This window comes from Micropterus dolomieu, linkage group LG17 (genome assembly GCF_021292245.1).
Source record: "Micropterus dolomieu isolate WLL.071019.BEF.003 ecotype Adirondacks linkage group LG17, ASM2129224v1, whole genome shotgun sequence".
Taxonomy (NCBI): Eukaryota; Metazoa; Chordata; class Actinopteri; order Centrarchiformes; family Centrarchidae; genus Micropterus; species Micropterus dolomieu.
The window spans coordinates 22,532,475-22,548,974 of record NC_060166.1 but is presented as its reverse complement, the minus strand read 5'-3'; the positions used below and the strand labels follow the sequence as shown (position 1 = coordinate 22,548,974).

General features: G+C 42.2%; 1 protein-coding gene across 1 annotated transcript; it reads left to right on the top strand.

Annotated features, from left to right (window-relative positions):
- Nucleotides 1-2,494: 2,494 nt before the first annotated feature.
- On the top strand, nt 2,495-16,498 carry oafa (OAF homolog a (Drosophila)). Its single transcript, XM_046074104.1, has 4 exons — nt 2,495-3,175; nt 13,452-13,586; nt 13,728-13,908; nt 14,578-16,498. Exons 1-4 carry the CDS (start codon nt 2,945-2,947, stop codon nt 14,850-14,852), a joined length of 822 nt encoding a protein of 273 aa, XP_045930060.1. The 5' UTR covers nt 2,495-2,944; the 3' UTR covers nt 14,853-16,498.
- The last annotated feature ends 2 nt before the right edge of the window (nt 16,499-16,500 follow it).

Genomic DNA, 16,500 nt, shown 5'->3' with positions numbered 1-16,500 from the left:
TAAGCACAATTGTCCCTCATCAAAGGGTGGAAATTCTTCAGATTTCTAACAGTAAAAGTTGTAGTGCACGTGTGTGTGTGTTTGTGTGTGTGTGTGTGTGTGTGTGTGTGCGCGTGCGTGTTTGTGTATTTGCAGCAGTCAAGAAGCAAAAGATTTTATCCAACGTTGTTTTTTAATGAATATTCTAATTAACTTTCTAATTCTGTGTGGTTTAGCCTTGAATATTACATAATTGGATGGAATTCTTTACTGTAGTTACTTTGATGAATTTAGGATTTTTAAGCAGCCTAATGTCTTACAGTGATGGAGACACAATTATTGAAAATCTAAATGAATATTGCTCAAATGTAAAATGGACATTAAAGACACATAACTCTTTATCTACTGTAAACTTTAAGATAATTGCTCTTTTATTGGGTAACGAAGGGCGAGGTGTAAATTGGTTTCGTTATTTCACAGCTCTTGGAGGATGTCAAAATTACATGGTGTTCCGATAAGGAAACTGTCAGACTGAAAAAGCAAACACAGAGTCTACAGGAGACTGACCAGACAAGACTGCGCCATCTCTTTCACAGGTTTGGTCTTTAGGAATGCAAACAGCTTCTCATTGTTTCAGCTGGAACAATCAAGAGAATATTCCAGTAAATTTGAGCATTGCAACACTGGAATGAATACAACACACAAGGAAATCAAGCAAACTGTGAGAGGAATATGATGAAGTTCAAATTCTATTTTATGAGAGAGGGAAGGCACTGATGTGGTTAACCATGAACTGCTCATTGTGTCAGTAATGACTGCAGGACAACGCAATTGCTAGTTAATCATGAACACCCTCTGTACACTGTAGTTTGTGTCTGTCTTATGTTATCTGCCTGAGTCACTGCAGGCAAACAACCTCACAGAGCTACTGCTCTTTGGACCACTGTGTGTGCGTGTGTGGATGCAGCACGGAAATATTCAGATTGAAGCAAGCGCAATAAGCAAGCACACAAATTAGAATGAAGCTCCAAAATTGGTATGGCTCCCTTATTATAAGAAAGGACCGTGGTGTTAGAATGACATGTTTGCTGACAGTGCAGAAGGTATTAAAATGTTGACTTTGGAGAATCACATCCCATCACCTTTTCTTGGCCCAAACTTTAGCCTGCAGCTATTTCAATGCTCTAAGATGCAGCCTGAGAATGCTTGAGGACTAACCTCCATCACAAAGGGGTGTGTTTGCCTGACCTCTGAGTCTATCAGGGTCCGGGGGCCCAGTTTGGTTTGCCAGGCCCAGCTAACAATGTTTGCTTTGCTTTACAGCCTCTCTGTTTGTTTTCCCCTTCACTGGAGCGATCACCTCTTGGTGTCAGCAGCACTCAAGTCCTGCCACATTTGGGGGTCACCAGCCTGGGGGCTCGAGCCCACCCAGAATGCAGTGCGATAGAGATACAACTGCTCAGGTGGTTTAGTGCAGGCATGTAACCCTCCTTTTTTACAACACACACACACACACACAGTTGTAATCTACCATTTAATGTGGCTGTGAGATCTTCCTTCAGATAGGCAGCTCTTCTCTGTTTGGCATCCCACACCTCAGGCTTGTCATGCCCTTCAGGATATTATAAAATTAAATGACATACATCAGGTGAATAAAGGAGTTACTGTTTTTTTTTCCTTCTGCCCGAACCTGTGAATCAGCCAAATGTTGCCATCAAAGGTAATAATTACCTCATAGATTTATTTCAGAAGGTATCGCAGTAGAGTATATTATTAAAAAGTGTGTGTCAGAAAGATTAGATAGCTACATTAGATAAACAACTGAAAAACCAAAGAAAAGTAATTTCCCAAGGGGCAAATTCTTGTCTTTATTTTCATACAATGTTTGTATTTGAAACTGGTTATTAGCTTGTAGGAGTTACAAAAAAACAAACAAAGCAGATTAATAGAACATCCTACATTGTTTTGTACATTTGTTTTCCTCATCAGGCTGGAGGCAGCAGACTGTACCTGCTGATTTTCACAGTAATATTCTCAGTTTCACACATCTGTGCCTGTGATGCAAATAAGCCACAATAATGTATGATATGCAAAAGCAGGAACAGTCCAACAAACCTGTGACATAGCTTGATTGCATGTATCATATTTTCGTTTTCCAAAAGATAGGCCTACACGTTTTTTTTCTACTATAGTTATTGTTTGTTTCTTGGTCACCAGCAACTGCGGGTTATAGTTTGCCCAGCCTTTTATTCATCCCTACATGGCTAGAGCAACATCCACAACGCTATGATTTACAAATCCTAACAACACCTTTGTTGTAATTGTTGTGGGGGTATTATTAGTTCAGCCTTCTTGCTGGAGTGCAGGACGATCACATGAGGCCTTTAGGGGGATGGGCAGAGTTTTCAGAGTGTGGTATGGCTTTAAGAGTTTACTACCATCAGGGCACTCACTCTCTCGCACACAGCAGAAAGTTTGGAGGCCGGGCGAACACAGTGGGATACCGACAGATAGGAAGTGATGGGACTTCATGAACTGCATAGAGAGAAATAGAGAGAGAGAGAGAGAGAGAGAGAGAGAGAGAGAGGTCGGGAATATCAACACAAAGCAGAATGAGAAGCAGCGTCAGATTATACGGACTATTGGCTGTAGTGCGGGGAAAACTGAAATGCGCATGATCCTATCACCAACGCCGGAGCGAGAGACTTTCAGTTGTGAGAAGCAGAGATTTTAGTAAGTGGGATTGCCGTGTGATTTCCATGGCCGTGCTTGGAGCCTAATTCTGGAAAGTACTGGCACACAGGGGACCATATGGAACTGCGACCTGCAAATTGCAACTCCGCTTTGAATATGAAGGAAAAGACTTTACGAAGAATCCAGAAAAACAGTCAGGGGATATGAACGCAGATCTTTGTATTTCGCCTCGGTTTTTTCATCTGTCGGGTTCGGTTTTGCGTCTTTGGGGATGTTTGCGAGTTGCGCCTCTGCGGCTTCGGTTCGGATACTGACCCGTCTATGCGCCCTGGTGCTGGTCGTCGCTGTGGGACTCTGCTCAGAGCTACGGGTCCGGGTCCGGCTCTCTGACGGACTGGTGACCGAGGAGGTGTTGGAGGCGGACAGTGAGAGAGACGCGATCTCGCTCGAATTCAAGCAGGGAGACGGGGCACTCATTACTTTTGTGGCGGACTTCAAACAGGTGAGAGGTGGTCCTGTTCGGTTACCTCTAAACGTTGTTGTGCCTTGATGGGACGTTTCTCGCCCCTTGTTCAGACACCATGATGGTATTAGATTTGGAAGATGCTGTTAGAAAGTCTCAGATTAGCCTAGTGTATACCTGTAAATTTAGCCTGAACCAGAACTTGTTGCAACTGAGTCCACGTCTTGGCTGGGGCCAATTGGTTCTTAAACAGTGTGGCTAATAATTGAACAGAGTCCTGTAAGCAGACACAGTAAATTCAAGGTTAAAAGACATTCTTGGCCATCCTTAAGTTTAGGCTAAATCCAAGATCACTTTATTCCTTGTTTTACTTTGGGGCCTCTCAGGGAATATTTCTGGCCCTCAGCCTTCATTTTGGGAACCACTGATTTAATTTAAATCATACAAAAATTTCACCTAATTGAAGCTCCCAAGACAACATCCGACTAAACCGGGGTCTGAGTATGCTTCACATGACCAGAAACTCGAACAAATCAAAGTTATTTTCCAATAGGAGTGAGGTCTACAGCTTCAAAACAAGGTGTGATTAATTGCAATACATGTCCTTTTCCTTGATACATTTTATTTTTTTTGACTGAGCTCATGAGATCAGTCCCATATCTATTATCCCATCACTGCTGTAATCATGTAACCACAATGGCCTCCTGGGTCAAGCTGAATGGTAGCCTCTAGGCAAGGATGCAGGCTCACAAATCAGAAGATTAAAGGAAAACATCCCAGAAGTCTACCTCCTCCTGGAGTAGACACTCTAACATAGAAAATGTACTTTCATTAATTTTTTTCTGTCTCAGTGTGAGGTCAAGACAGCGGCTGCTCCTTAGACTTGGACGTCCGCAAACCCCAATGGCCTTAAAGCCCCTGCTGCTCATGGGTCCAGTCCAGAGCTGATCCATCAGCCGCCGTATTTAGCATTCTTCTAAAAGTAGACGAGCAGATCAGGTATCCCTCCCTGACCAGCGCTACTTCTGTGATTTTTGGAAAGATGACACTGTTTCACTTTTGACAATGACCATTCAGAGACACATAAATGTCAGTCCTGGAATAAAAAAAAACTACAACTGCTGTACGTAATGGGGGTGGGGTGGGGGCTCACAGAGGCGCACAGAGCAAAGGCATGTGTCTGTGATGGTTGCTGTCACACAGAAACTGACAGGCTGGCGAGATGTGAAGGGGGAGATTTACCAGGATTAAGTGGGCATGTCTGACCTTTTTGATCTGCACATCTGGTTCACTAACCAAAACAGCTAATTTAGAGTTGAAAGAGAAGAGGCCGTCACCCCCAATCATTGGTGACACAGCAAGATACAGAGACATAAACTGATCTGTGAGCAGTTGGAGGCTTTGCTTGATTGTGCAGGCGCCCCGCGTTGCTGCATCCCTTCATGCACGCACATATGGTTTTGTTTATTTGAATAAAGCCTATAGAACCTCTTAGATCACTTTACTTTTCCGCTGCCTGATTTATCTGCTCCAGTTGTAGGTCAGCTTCCTTGCCCCCCCCCCCCCCCCCCCCCCCCCCCCCCCTTCTGTGTCTGTGTCCCTCTGGCTCTTGCTCACTTCTTTCTGCTCTCTCCTCTCATTTCTCCTGCATGTGGTTCTCATTCAGCTCTTGAGCAGTATCTCCAAGATTTATGGAAAGTTGGATAAGCTGTCACTTCCAGCTGCCATGAATATACAGTCCAGATGAATGCATGTGGGGGAGAAGAGTGTTTTAACAGGGATATTAAACACTGGAGGTTAAGATTATAATGAACAACACAGCCAAACGTGGATGGGTACTGTACAGGTTGAATGACTGATTGGAAGGATTATTCCTGTTACTCATCATTGAGTGAATGTAATTGGTCAAACAGGCATTTCTCATTTAATCTGATATTGTTTGCTGTTATGTGTGATTCATCTGTGATTGAAGTCAGTGTTTAAAAGAATACTCAGATCTCTGCTGTGAAAAACACTATAAATAATCATCAGACAGCAGCCATCTTGCTCTTTACTGCTTTGTGAATATGTGGCAAAGATGAGATGGTAAATGTTATAGCCATTAGACACTGGCAGAGAGGTCTGCTGGATGTGAGAAGGAAGTTTAGTCAGCCCGATCCAAGCCATGAATCACTGTGAGAAGAACTGTGATTTCAGTTTGTTCCGAAGGCATGTAGCCATATGGAAAAGGTGATGTGGTTTAGCTTGCTTGTGACACCTCTGTCATGCTGAGTAAATCTCAACATGCATATAACATTGTCTGTTAAAACCACTGAAGAACTGTGAGGTAATATTTTTTGTGAAAGACGGGCATCATGGGAGGGAGTCGATCAGTCACTGCTTATTCAGCAATTACATTTGTAAGTTTCTTAATTTCCTCCAAACTTTTCTCAGTTTTGTAGAGGAACGTTTTGTCAGCAATCTCCATATTTTATTCATATCTTGTATCATGGTGAAGTATTTACAGCGTAATGTACTCTAAATGATGTGAAATTGCAGCAATCTGTCTGCAGTTCAGTAATATCCTGATGACATGCCCAGTGTCGATGCATCATTTTGCAACACGAGTCAAATCTGATGCGCTGTTGTTGCCTTGAAATGACAATTCCTCTTAAATCATTTTTCAGTTGCACATTCAATACAGTGCTCCCCCCCCCCCCCCCCCCCCCCCCCTTTCAACAACCACTGCCACAATTTATGGTCTAACACAGTCTAAGACCTTGAGCTGAACATAAACCATGTCTTGCGAGTTTAATCCAAGGGAAATGTCTCACATATTTCAGAGATGTAGAAAGATGTAGAAAACTTTGTCAGAGAAGCTAATCAGTTTGTATTCTGTGTGTCTTGCTTTCATGTCCAACCAGTGGGTTTGATCAATGCAGGAATGCGAGTGACTTTTTCACAGGCCTCTCGGCTGAGTTAACACTTGAAGAACATTTAATTTCTGGGATGCAATGGTGTGCATCCTTGTGCATCTATAGTTACATGCACCTTGGAGAGGTTTGTTTTGACTGATTTAAATAAAAAGATACCAGTCAACATTTGGCCATGCTAATGCAGAATAATTTGAAAAGGCTGTTTGAATTTGGAAAGCTTTCCACCCACACCAGTGTTTCCAGATCACTAACATTCAGCTGTCCACACAGAAATAGTGGCTTAAACACTGTCTTTTGGGAATGCTAAAGCATCTTGAAGATTTCAAAAAGCTTCATTATTGCCATCCATAATATAAATGTGCAGGAAAGTTTCAAATGCATCCACATCAGTGTAGACGTGGCACGACTGACCCCTTGCTGTGCTGATTGAGCCCACTTCACACTCACTATCTGACACTATCATGTTAAATGGTCTGGATTTTGTAAACAATGGCGCCGTAGTGAGAAGTAGTTGTGTCAGCCGTTTTAGTAGATTTTAATTTCAGCCTTATAAACCGGATTGTGTTTCAGCCAGGGGCAGTTTTGCCACCAGGTCAATTCATTCTGTTCTGATTGTCTTCAAAGCAAAGAGGCTTTATGGACACGCCCAACAGTAAGCTTGCTGTAAGAATGAATTGGAGACTCTCCACACACCCTCGTGTGCTATGTCAAAAACAGAACAAGAGTTGGGGCGTGGGGAGGCAGGTTGTTTGGCCTTTCTGTGTGCCCTCCCTTTGGGATTTACAGTACAGTGTCTGTGATCCATTTTGGCAGATGCCCATTCCTAGTTCGCTCACAGCCTTCACACACTGTATCGCCCATTAAAATTGTTGTAACGGATTTGGACAGTGGCCTTTTACTAGCTATTAAGCAAACTATCTCCTGCGTGGGAAGCTTGCTTGCAATCCATTGTTTTGTTTGTGGGAAAAGCCGGTGTTTGCCAAATGAAGCAACTGTTGGTTGTTTTTTACTGTACACCAGTTACAAATCTGTGCAGTGCAAGCACCACATTTCATGCCTTTCTTATTTTAATTTTTTTGGCTGCCACACCTGGCCTCTCACTCAACCCTGAAACACCATCCTACTTTGTCACTTGCACAAACTTGCTCTCTTATTTTGTCTTTTTTTTTTACAGTTAAGTGTCACCTGTTCCCGGAAACTGTTGTTGTGTCAGACACTGTTGAGGTGAGGACAGATTACTAGGGCATATTAGTTTTCTTTTTTACTTTTGTGAAAGGTCACGATGAGTCACCAACACTCGTCACTCGAGTGAAAATGAAACACAACTGGAAATAGACAAGTTTTTCTTCCTTAACCCGAACATTTTGTTCATGTTGCGCAGTACTTTAGGAGATCCCTACTCCTGCTCAGTTTCCTTTTTCATGCTATGGCTTCTTTTCATGTGGGAGAGAGAAAGTCCACAGTTGCTCCATAGTTAAACAAGATATGTGATTCAGAGGAACTGCACTGCTCTTATCTAGAAAGTCATCAGTTTCGTCATCTGTTATTTGGAATTTGAGTGCATTAAGGTCCTGTGAGGTTACTATGCAGGGAAACAACTAATGCACAGATAATTTTTTAATACCTGAGATTATTTCAGATGTAGGTCTTTTTTTTTTTTTTTTATGTTTCTGTTTGTACTCCCGGCACCTTTCATTGCAATGTGTGCCAACAGTGGACCTTTTCAAAGATGAGCCCATACACTTAAGTCTTTCTCCAAGGCACCCTTTGTTCCCTGCTGACTTTGAATCCCAGGAAAATAGCTTCCTCTGTGGCCTTTTTGTGGTACTTCAAGGCCCCACATGGTCCCCCTTTGGCCTCTCGTGGCCCCTCGGCCCCTGTTGATGTCTTCATCCTTTATCGTCCTCCCACAAGCAGGCCAGATGTTTGTCTGTACGGCTGCTGATAAAGAAAAAACTTCCCATTCCCACAGAATAGAGAGGACACAGCAGAGAGAGACCGCTGTCATCCCAGAGATTTCTTCCAAATGATCAGGGACCATGGACTTCGTGGCGCTGTGTAACAGCCTTTGATGGACAAGGAGACAGTAGTTGTGGCTTGCACCGTGCATAGTTGTGATCGTTTCTAGCTACCTCAGAGGACTTAAGATTGCAGTTGGCTAGGAAAAAAAGCTAACAAAGGGTTTACTCTGCCAAAGCTTCTGTTTTGTTCTGTTGTTCACACAATGTCCTGAAATGTCCTTTTGTCAAATTCATGGCTGTGTCCTTATTGGCTGGCTCAGCCTGGTTAGTTTCAAACTAATTTATTCATTCTGTTTTACTTCACTATGTAAACCTTGTGACACCTTGTGAGTTCAGTCAGTTCTAGTGCTGAAGCCATAAGTGTCCACACCTGGGAAGGTCTTACATCACCCCTGTTCTTGTCAAATAAGATAGAAATTAAATAGAAAGGAAAGGGGTGAAAATAACCGTTTTATAATCAAGCTGAGAGAAACATTTGCAAGTAACATTTTCCAAATAGATTCATAAAAGCAAAGTCTTACTCAGATGACAGGTCACACGCATTCAAAGACGATTTAAATGTAAGAATTACATTTTCAGTTTAGGTTGTTATATTTGAATATAAGACCATATAGTTTAAATTACACCATTATTTTTAAATGTCTTGCCATTAGATAGATGTTTGTATGTCCTCTGCAACAGGATATGAAAGCTGTGGGACAACGGTTAGAGGCTGAATGAGACTGTAGCCATCTCTATTGTTTATGCCTTATCTATCTGCCTCATTTCCTTCCCTGTTAGCACCCACTGTTTGTCTCTTGCTCATTTCCTGAATGCAGACTCTCCATAAACAGTTTGGGTGGGTTAATTGTATCCAGATTCTGTGTGAATGAATAGTTCCCTCGTTGTGGCGTGCACATATTTTGCACAGGTTTGAAGACTTTTTTTAAAGATTAGATTAGAGGATGTCTGTGGTGTTTTTGTGGCTATAATTCTGAGCACTTCAGCAGTTGGAAAAGTAAGTTACCTGCCATTGTTCTCAGGAGAACAGCCATGACCTCCAGTGTTTTTATTGTCCATTCACTGCCATTGTTTACTAATTGGTTTGCTCTTTGGACAGCCAGGTGTGACCAGCCCCAAATGTGACTCCACATTCCTGCCTTCAGAGCCTATGTAATTAGCTTCAACTCAGGCATTTCTTAGCGTAGCGGCTTTCTCCCGCTTCTTTTGTCTGTGTGAGTCCGTCTCACCCTCTCTCCCTCTGTCTCCCAAGATGATCTTTAATCCCTGGCTACACCTGTGCTTTTTGACTGGGCTCCCCTCATGCGCCAAGGCAAATATCCTCCCCATCACCAAACATAGTAAATCCATATGTTGTTTTTAAAGGGGCAGTTGGAGCCATTTAGGTAGGTGGGGGTCCAAAAAGTAAGCATTTCACTTATGTTTCTACAAATATAGGCCAATGGGATTAAGATGAAACTGTGAGCTTTGCTATTTTAAAAGAGAAACATTTGTAGTTGTTGGTTAGTTTTTTTGGTTCCTGTTCTAACCAACTCATATACCCACACAGACCCAGAGTGATCCCAAATGACTCACCAGAGCGTGGCTGACCCACAGTCCTCCCCAGCCAGCCATCAGCCTTATCAACAGACAGGGTCTTAGAGGGGATTGGAAAACAGGAAGAACCTCCAGCACAGTGGATAGCTACTGACACACTGTGTGTGCGTGCATGCATTTCTGTGTGTGTGTTTGAATGTCCATCCATGCATGTAAGTGTGAGTTGGCACAGTTAATATGGTCTTGCAGTAGTCATTTCACTAGGGCATTTAAACTGCCCTTAGCTACAGAACCCTCATGGTAAATAAGCTTATTTTTCTTTCAGTATAGGGCTTCACACAGCTCTCATTTTCACAGCCAGTAAAGCAGGTATGTGAAGAGAATGTATTTGGCTTGCTGGGTTACAACTACAGTGACGGAGAATGTTCACTGTAAACGACACCCTCTGAGTATCTGAATAGGCTTTTGTGCGCCTCTTAAGCAACCTGGCCCACCAAAGGTAACCACCGATCAAACAGGTCTTCATATGACCCACTAGTCAGGTTGCATGAATACAGACTTGTGTTTGGCTGTTGGCCAGTGGTCGTTTGTCTGCAAATGGACAAAGTCCTGGGTGTCAGGGAGCAATGCTTAGGAATCTGCACTTGTGTGGATTATTTATAGCCGTGCTGACATTTACACAGCTCTGGTTGGGGAAAAAACTCAAGGCTACTCTGTCCTTTGATTATGTTATTACACATCTTTTTCAAGACGGGAAAATGTCATTCTTTTACATTTTTAATGTCTGTACCTGGTGATTTTCTCTAAATGTTGCTCTGCAAACCTTTAATTTTATGTAGGTCTGTGAAAATGCACTTGTAGGGGGTGAGTCATTTTCCTGATATAGGCTTCACTTCTTTAAGGAGTAGTACTCTTGGTTTTCTATGATGTCCTAAAGTTGAATCTGTGTTTTCCTATTCAGATGTATCACCAGCATTAACTATGTCTGCTGTTTGGTAATCTGGGACGCTTGAGCAGCAATTGACTATCGTTATCTATACCCATAGCACAGATAAAGCAGGTTCTGCCACAACAGGAAACTATTGCTATCCCACAGGAGCTTGACACCTGCTTCTGTCATATTTGTCTGATCTTCTGTCAAAGTCATAACTGTATCTTCCTCCATCAGCAGTTTGCATAATTCCCTTACTTAGAAAAAACACCACCAAACCACTTGGCAGATTTTAAAAGAAGTGGCTGTTGTTTGATCAGTCGGTTCGGCATTCACTCTCTCTTGGTGTTTTGATACTGTCTGTCTGTCATCAGAACAACGGGTGTAAAACCTCCTTTAAGCATATCACAGCACGCCACGTGTCATTATTTTGCTGTGTTTTCTTTTATCATACTTTTGAGTGTGTCTGCACAAACTATTCAGTGTGTGCATGTGCCAGTGCTGGTTTCAGGCAGGCAGAAGGGAGTCTAGTCTTGTCTAAACAAACAGCTGAATCCAACAGCTTCTGTCTGGATGGAGATGTGGAGATGATGTCATTGTTAGTACTCTTTTTGCTTTTAGAAGCCATTATATTGTCAGCAGCACCGAAACTGCTAAGATATCAACACTGGTTTGTTATTGCCATTTAAACACCACGCTTAAACTTAATTTCTCTTAACAGTTAGCCCACTGGCTGCAGAGAGAAATACCTTCATGGGGTCTTTTATTCAGTATGATTAAATGAATCATTTCAGAGTTTGTAAGTAGTGACAGGACCCCAGGAAGGTACTGCGCCTGGTGAAGAAAAGAGTAAAGCACAGACTCCCTTTTTACTTTTTTTTTTTTTTTTTTTTTTTTAAACAAGTTTGTTAAGTATTGAACAAACAAGATATCACATCTGAACTGGTGAGCTGTAGAGGGGCTGGTAGACAGATTTTGTTAACTTCGGACAGAGCCAGGTCAGCTGGTTAAGTAGCTTCATGTTAGCATACAGACATGAGAGTTGTAATCAATTTTCTCATCTAACTCTCCGCCAGAAAGCAAATAAGTGCATTTCCCATAACATCAAACTATTTTCCTTAAGATTTTCTATTGTGTACAGAGAATGTCAACTTGAAACAAAGTTACATTAGAAGATGTTGTTGCCACAGTAAGCACTCTTGCTCTCCCCTTGCCCTTGTTGGCCTAAATCCAAATGCAGGGAAGTAGGAGTAACAGAAGTAGAGAATGATTAATCTGGGCACATAATGACACAAGAGGAGCAGGAGATCTCCGCCTCTAAACTTTACCATTGAGTAAGTTCCAGAGAAGCAGAGTTGGTGGAGCTACCCTCTGTAATTACCCAGAGAGCCCTGGGGCAAATCTGCATGGCTGTCTCTCGCTCGCTCGCTCTCTCTCTCTCTCTCTGCCTCGTAGCGCCATGTGTCTGCAATATGGGAGGTCCTGAAGTCATGGCCTCTGTGTCTCCCTGCACTTGAGGGGAAATGGCACTCTTGCCCGTCTCTCTGTCGGCATTGTACTGCCTCTTCCTTGCATCTCACTCTGTTCAATTTGATATATTCATGCCTCCTTTTGACATTCTCTTTAATAATTCAGACTTTACTTTTTGTTAAAAACAATACAACCCCCCCCCACCACCACCACCACCAGAGTACCAGAGTTATTATCACAATATTGGAACATATGAGGTATTTAATTAAAATTTTTACAGTCCCATGAGTCATTGTTTTCATACAACACTGAGCAGATCACCCAGATGTGTGAGGGATAAACCTGAGGTCAATATCACATAAAGCCTGTTAATCAATGTTTGCTCAGTAATTTGCTTTCCAAAGGTCAAATAGTATCGCATGATTGTCTTGCGTAATGCCCATGCTTGTATTGTACGCCTGCCAGAAACTCTTCTCACAGACAAAAGTGGTTCTTAAAATAAGGAACCAGTGACAATGCAAAGTAGGCTTATAAAAGAATTACAGAGCGTAACCTCCTGTGAGGCAGGTTGGATTGCTTTCCTTTGCACACAGGAAGTGGGACCAAAGAGCTTAAGGAGAACTCAGTGGGGTTATCGCTGGACTGTTTATCTGTCCCAGAGTTCATCCTGCTCAGGGAATGAAAGCCTTGAAACTGCTACTCTATTGCAGCCTGTTTGCTTCAGATGGTTGTGTGAAAAGCGGAGGAGGGGTGTTTGAGACTGTGTGTCTGTGTTGATGCTGAAGCCAAGGGGTGTGGGGGGTTTGATGAATAGGAAGAGAGGTCTGCTGCTCTGCTTTCCACACTGCTGGAGCTTCCCATCATGCTTTGCATGTCCTCTCACAGAACTCTTTATGGCCTTGGGTTTGGTGCCAGATCTCTCACACACTTGCCAACAGGAACATGTTGTTTGGTGTTTTTGCAAATTCTCCACTATCACCATTTTCCTACTTCTTACAGTTCCACATAAAACAGCATGTTAAAATGTTTCTGACTTTTACGGCATGTGAGGAACTCTGATATGTTTGTCAAGAAACAGGCCCGAAGCTTTAATTTGACAGTTCAAATAACCAGAGCATGACTGGAGCAACACTGCACAGGCCTAGAGACAATAAAAAGTATCAACAAAGTGTCAGATGAAGCTCTATGGGTGTGGTGAAAATAAACCCCTCTTTACTTTTAGCAGACATTTGTTTGAACTCCACATATTGAATTACTTTGAGTGTCTGGAAAAGTGGTACATTAAGTACCGAAATGGAAAGAATATTTGTTCTAATCTGTATGAGCCTACACATATAAACAGTAAGTTATTATAACCTCGCCTCATGTGCCACATCAATGTCTTCTGGGAATTGTCTGTTTATCCGTTCAGCCAGTCATCTCTCATCCCTTGTGCCTTGCAGGAAGTGAAGATATTCCGAGCGCTGATCCTGGGCGAGCTGGAAAGAGGGCAGAACCAGTACCAGGCCCTGTGTTTCATCTCCCGCCTCGGCCGCAATGAGATCATCCCCAGCGAGTCCATGGCCCGTCTCAGACAGGTATGACATGGCAGATCAAGGCATCAGCCAGCATTTATATGTTGCATTTCACTGTATTACATAGCATTGCCAGCTCCAGGAAAAAATATTCCTCAGAGCATCTGAGGGTGTGAACACTGATCGTCTGTGTTGTCTTCTCAGAAAAATCCTCAGGCCATTCGCTTAGCAGAGGAGCGGAGAGGACTGGAGCAGCTGACGATGAGCGCAGCGGTCAATCTAAGTCGGGCCTGGCAACTCAGCTCTCACATCCACAACATGTGCAGTGAGGCCCGGGAGGCCGTCTACACCAGGGAGGCCGATGTCAAACACTGGCTGGACAAAGGTCAGTGGTCATCTTATCTTTGTTAATCATTGAGTTATGTTGGTGGTTTGAGCAAAATGTCTCCTATCTCTTCTCTCCCATACCTCCTGATTGTCTCCATACACTATATCTCCCCAGCACTCTCTATCTTGCCAGTTTATATCTCCTAAACACCTATTTCCACTTCCTTTTAGTGAAATTACTGTTCATGCTGTCTCTGTTTACCCTCCTCTTTATGTCTCATTCTTACCTAGAACATATCGTTATTTCCATGAACTATTTGTTTTTAAAGGTCTTTTCTGCAGTTGGATCCAGTATTTTTGTTGTAATGTAGTAGTAACTTAAAAAGTCCAAATTATCCAGGCTGAAGAGAATCCATATGACAGCACTATTGTCCACTGACAGCACTGTTATAGAGGAAACAATGTTGATGGTCATGGTTCCCCAAGCACTCTGCACCATTATCAGTGGAGGGAATCACAGTAGCATCTCCTTTGCATAACAAAGATCCCCTTTTACTGCACCATCTCCCCTCCCTTTTAGCCACTTTGTTCACCCCCTCCAGTTCAATATAGTATTTAATTGAGTGAAATCAGAAAGATAATGATTCACACAATGCTATGATAGCTTGCTTTTGTTTTTAGTAGCACAAGCTCTCATAATAATGCCCCTATCCTGTGTGTGTTGTAGGAGTGGATGGCTCCATATTTGAGGTCCTTCCCCAAACAACAGAAGCGCCCAGCTTTCAGGCCTGTCACTCTACTAAAGACTTGTGGCAGCCCTGCCTCTGCACATACAGCCTACGTCTGGAGTGGTACCCGTGTCTGCTGAAGTACTGCCGCAGCCGGGACTCCACGGGAAAAGGCTCTAACTATAAATGTGGCATAAAGAGCTGCAGCAAAGGCTACCATTTCACATACTATGTTCCCCAAAAGCTGCTCTGTCTATGGGACGAGGAAACCTAGCATTTTGTTCTGGATGGTTGAGAAAAGAGAAAGCCAGTTCTTCTCCACCCCTGCTATTCAGAGTAAACACAGTAACACTGGACCTCAGTTTATATGATATGTGAAGCTGTCTCAGGTGGGGAGGGGTGAGATCCAGATGTTCAAGAAATTAATTCAGGTTCCAAGTGAGACCAAATCCTTTAAGGAAGGTGAGATGCAGCACGTTGTTCTAAGAGGAACCACTAACTTTCAGCCTTTTCTGGGAAAATGAGAACTCATTGTCAGCTGTAATGTGACTTGCTGCCACTTTTGTGCCTTTTTTTTGGAGAAAATATTGCTGCAGATGACAGATGCCAACAACTATAACCTCTCAAACAAGCTACAGCGTGCACAAAGTTGGACAGTGCATTTCTGGTCATTTAAACACCAGCAGAGTCCCACTCTGATCAGAGGAGTCATACAAACCTTATCTTCCATTCTGGTGAAGGAAAATTTGATTTATCTTTGTTTTAATTCCTGTGAAAAACAGTTTGTAGCCAGCTAAACACCTGTTTATAACAATGTAAGCTGGCTGAAAAATAAAATGCTCAAATGCTGGCTTTATTTATTTTGGTTGCAAAGTGAAATCATGGAGGACTATTTTTGTATCTTTTTTTTTTTTGGTTAAAAATAACCATCAGTTTTCTTTCCTGTTTGCATTCAACAAGCTCTTAAAGTCACACGTCTAAACCACAGGTCCTCAGTAACAAGAAGTATTCAAACACATTTAACCTCTTGGATTTTGGATGTTCCTTCCAGGCTCATCCCATATGTCATGCTACTTTGTTGCCAAGTTTTCATGGTTTTACAGAGAGAATGGGTAAACATCTTTGGGTAAACATCTTTGTTATCTTATAGGACAGTTTTAGCTCTGCTTTGCTCTATCGTGTCCCATGGGGAAGACCTCATGCTCACCAATCACATTCACAGTCTGTTTAAAAATGTCAAGTAAACCAAAGTCAAAGGAAATACTGTCAAAAGAAGGGTGTAACGTTTCAGTTTATAGAAACAGGCTCCTCAGTATGGTGTTTTTCCATGTTAGGGTTAATTTAATACTGCAGTATAGCCTTTTTAATTCTCTATACTGCCATCTTCTGGTAAAACGATGTTTCTGATTCTCATATTTGCTGTTGTATCCCAATGCCAGAATTCTGCTTTTTGGTTTCTGTTTTTTTGTGCTCCTGTCAGCAGTTAAATGGCTGTAATTTATGCATCTTATAACCCTTACAGTACCATTTACATGCGTAATTCAAGGAGAATATCTTGAACTTGTGGGACCAAATTTCATTTTGTCTGTGTGCTCTTTAGAGCAATAGGTTGCAAGTATAACTTTGGTTTGTCTTATATCCATCTTCATTTCAGTCTCATATTGTTTGTTGGTATGTCCGGCTAACGAAAGAACCAAATGAGTGAAACATTTCTATTTGTGGCCTTTTCTGGTGATCAAGTGCCTTAACATTTCCACTGATACCTTTTGCTATGTAATTGTAGAGTTTGTAAACATATTTTTTCTATGAAAGAGTTTTCATGATGTTGTAAAAACGTTGCCATAAGGAGAAAATGAAGCAATTAGAAAAAGAGTTGTGTTTTAAATGAATTGTTTCAATAAAGTCTTTCTTTGCACTGCATA

Bases quoted from the DNA above. Each gene is read 5' to 3' on its own strand.
- oafa (XM_046074104.1), top strand. From the start codon at position 2,945: ATGTTTGCGAGTTGCGCCTCTGCGGCTTCGGTTCGGATACTGACCCGT. The intron at 3,176-13,451 runs GTGAGAGGTGGT...TGTGCCTTGCAG, and splicing joins TTGTGGCGGACTTCAAACAG to GAAGTGAAGATATTCCGAGC. The intron at 13,909-14,577 runs GTCAGTGGTCAT...TGTGTGTTGTAG, and splicing joins CAAACACTGGCTGGACAAAG to GAGTGGATGGCTCCATATTT.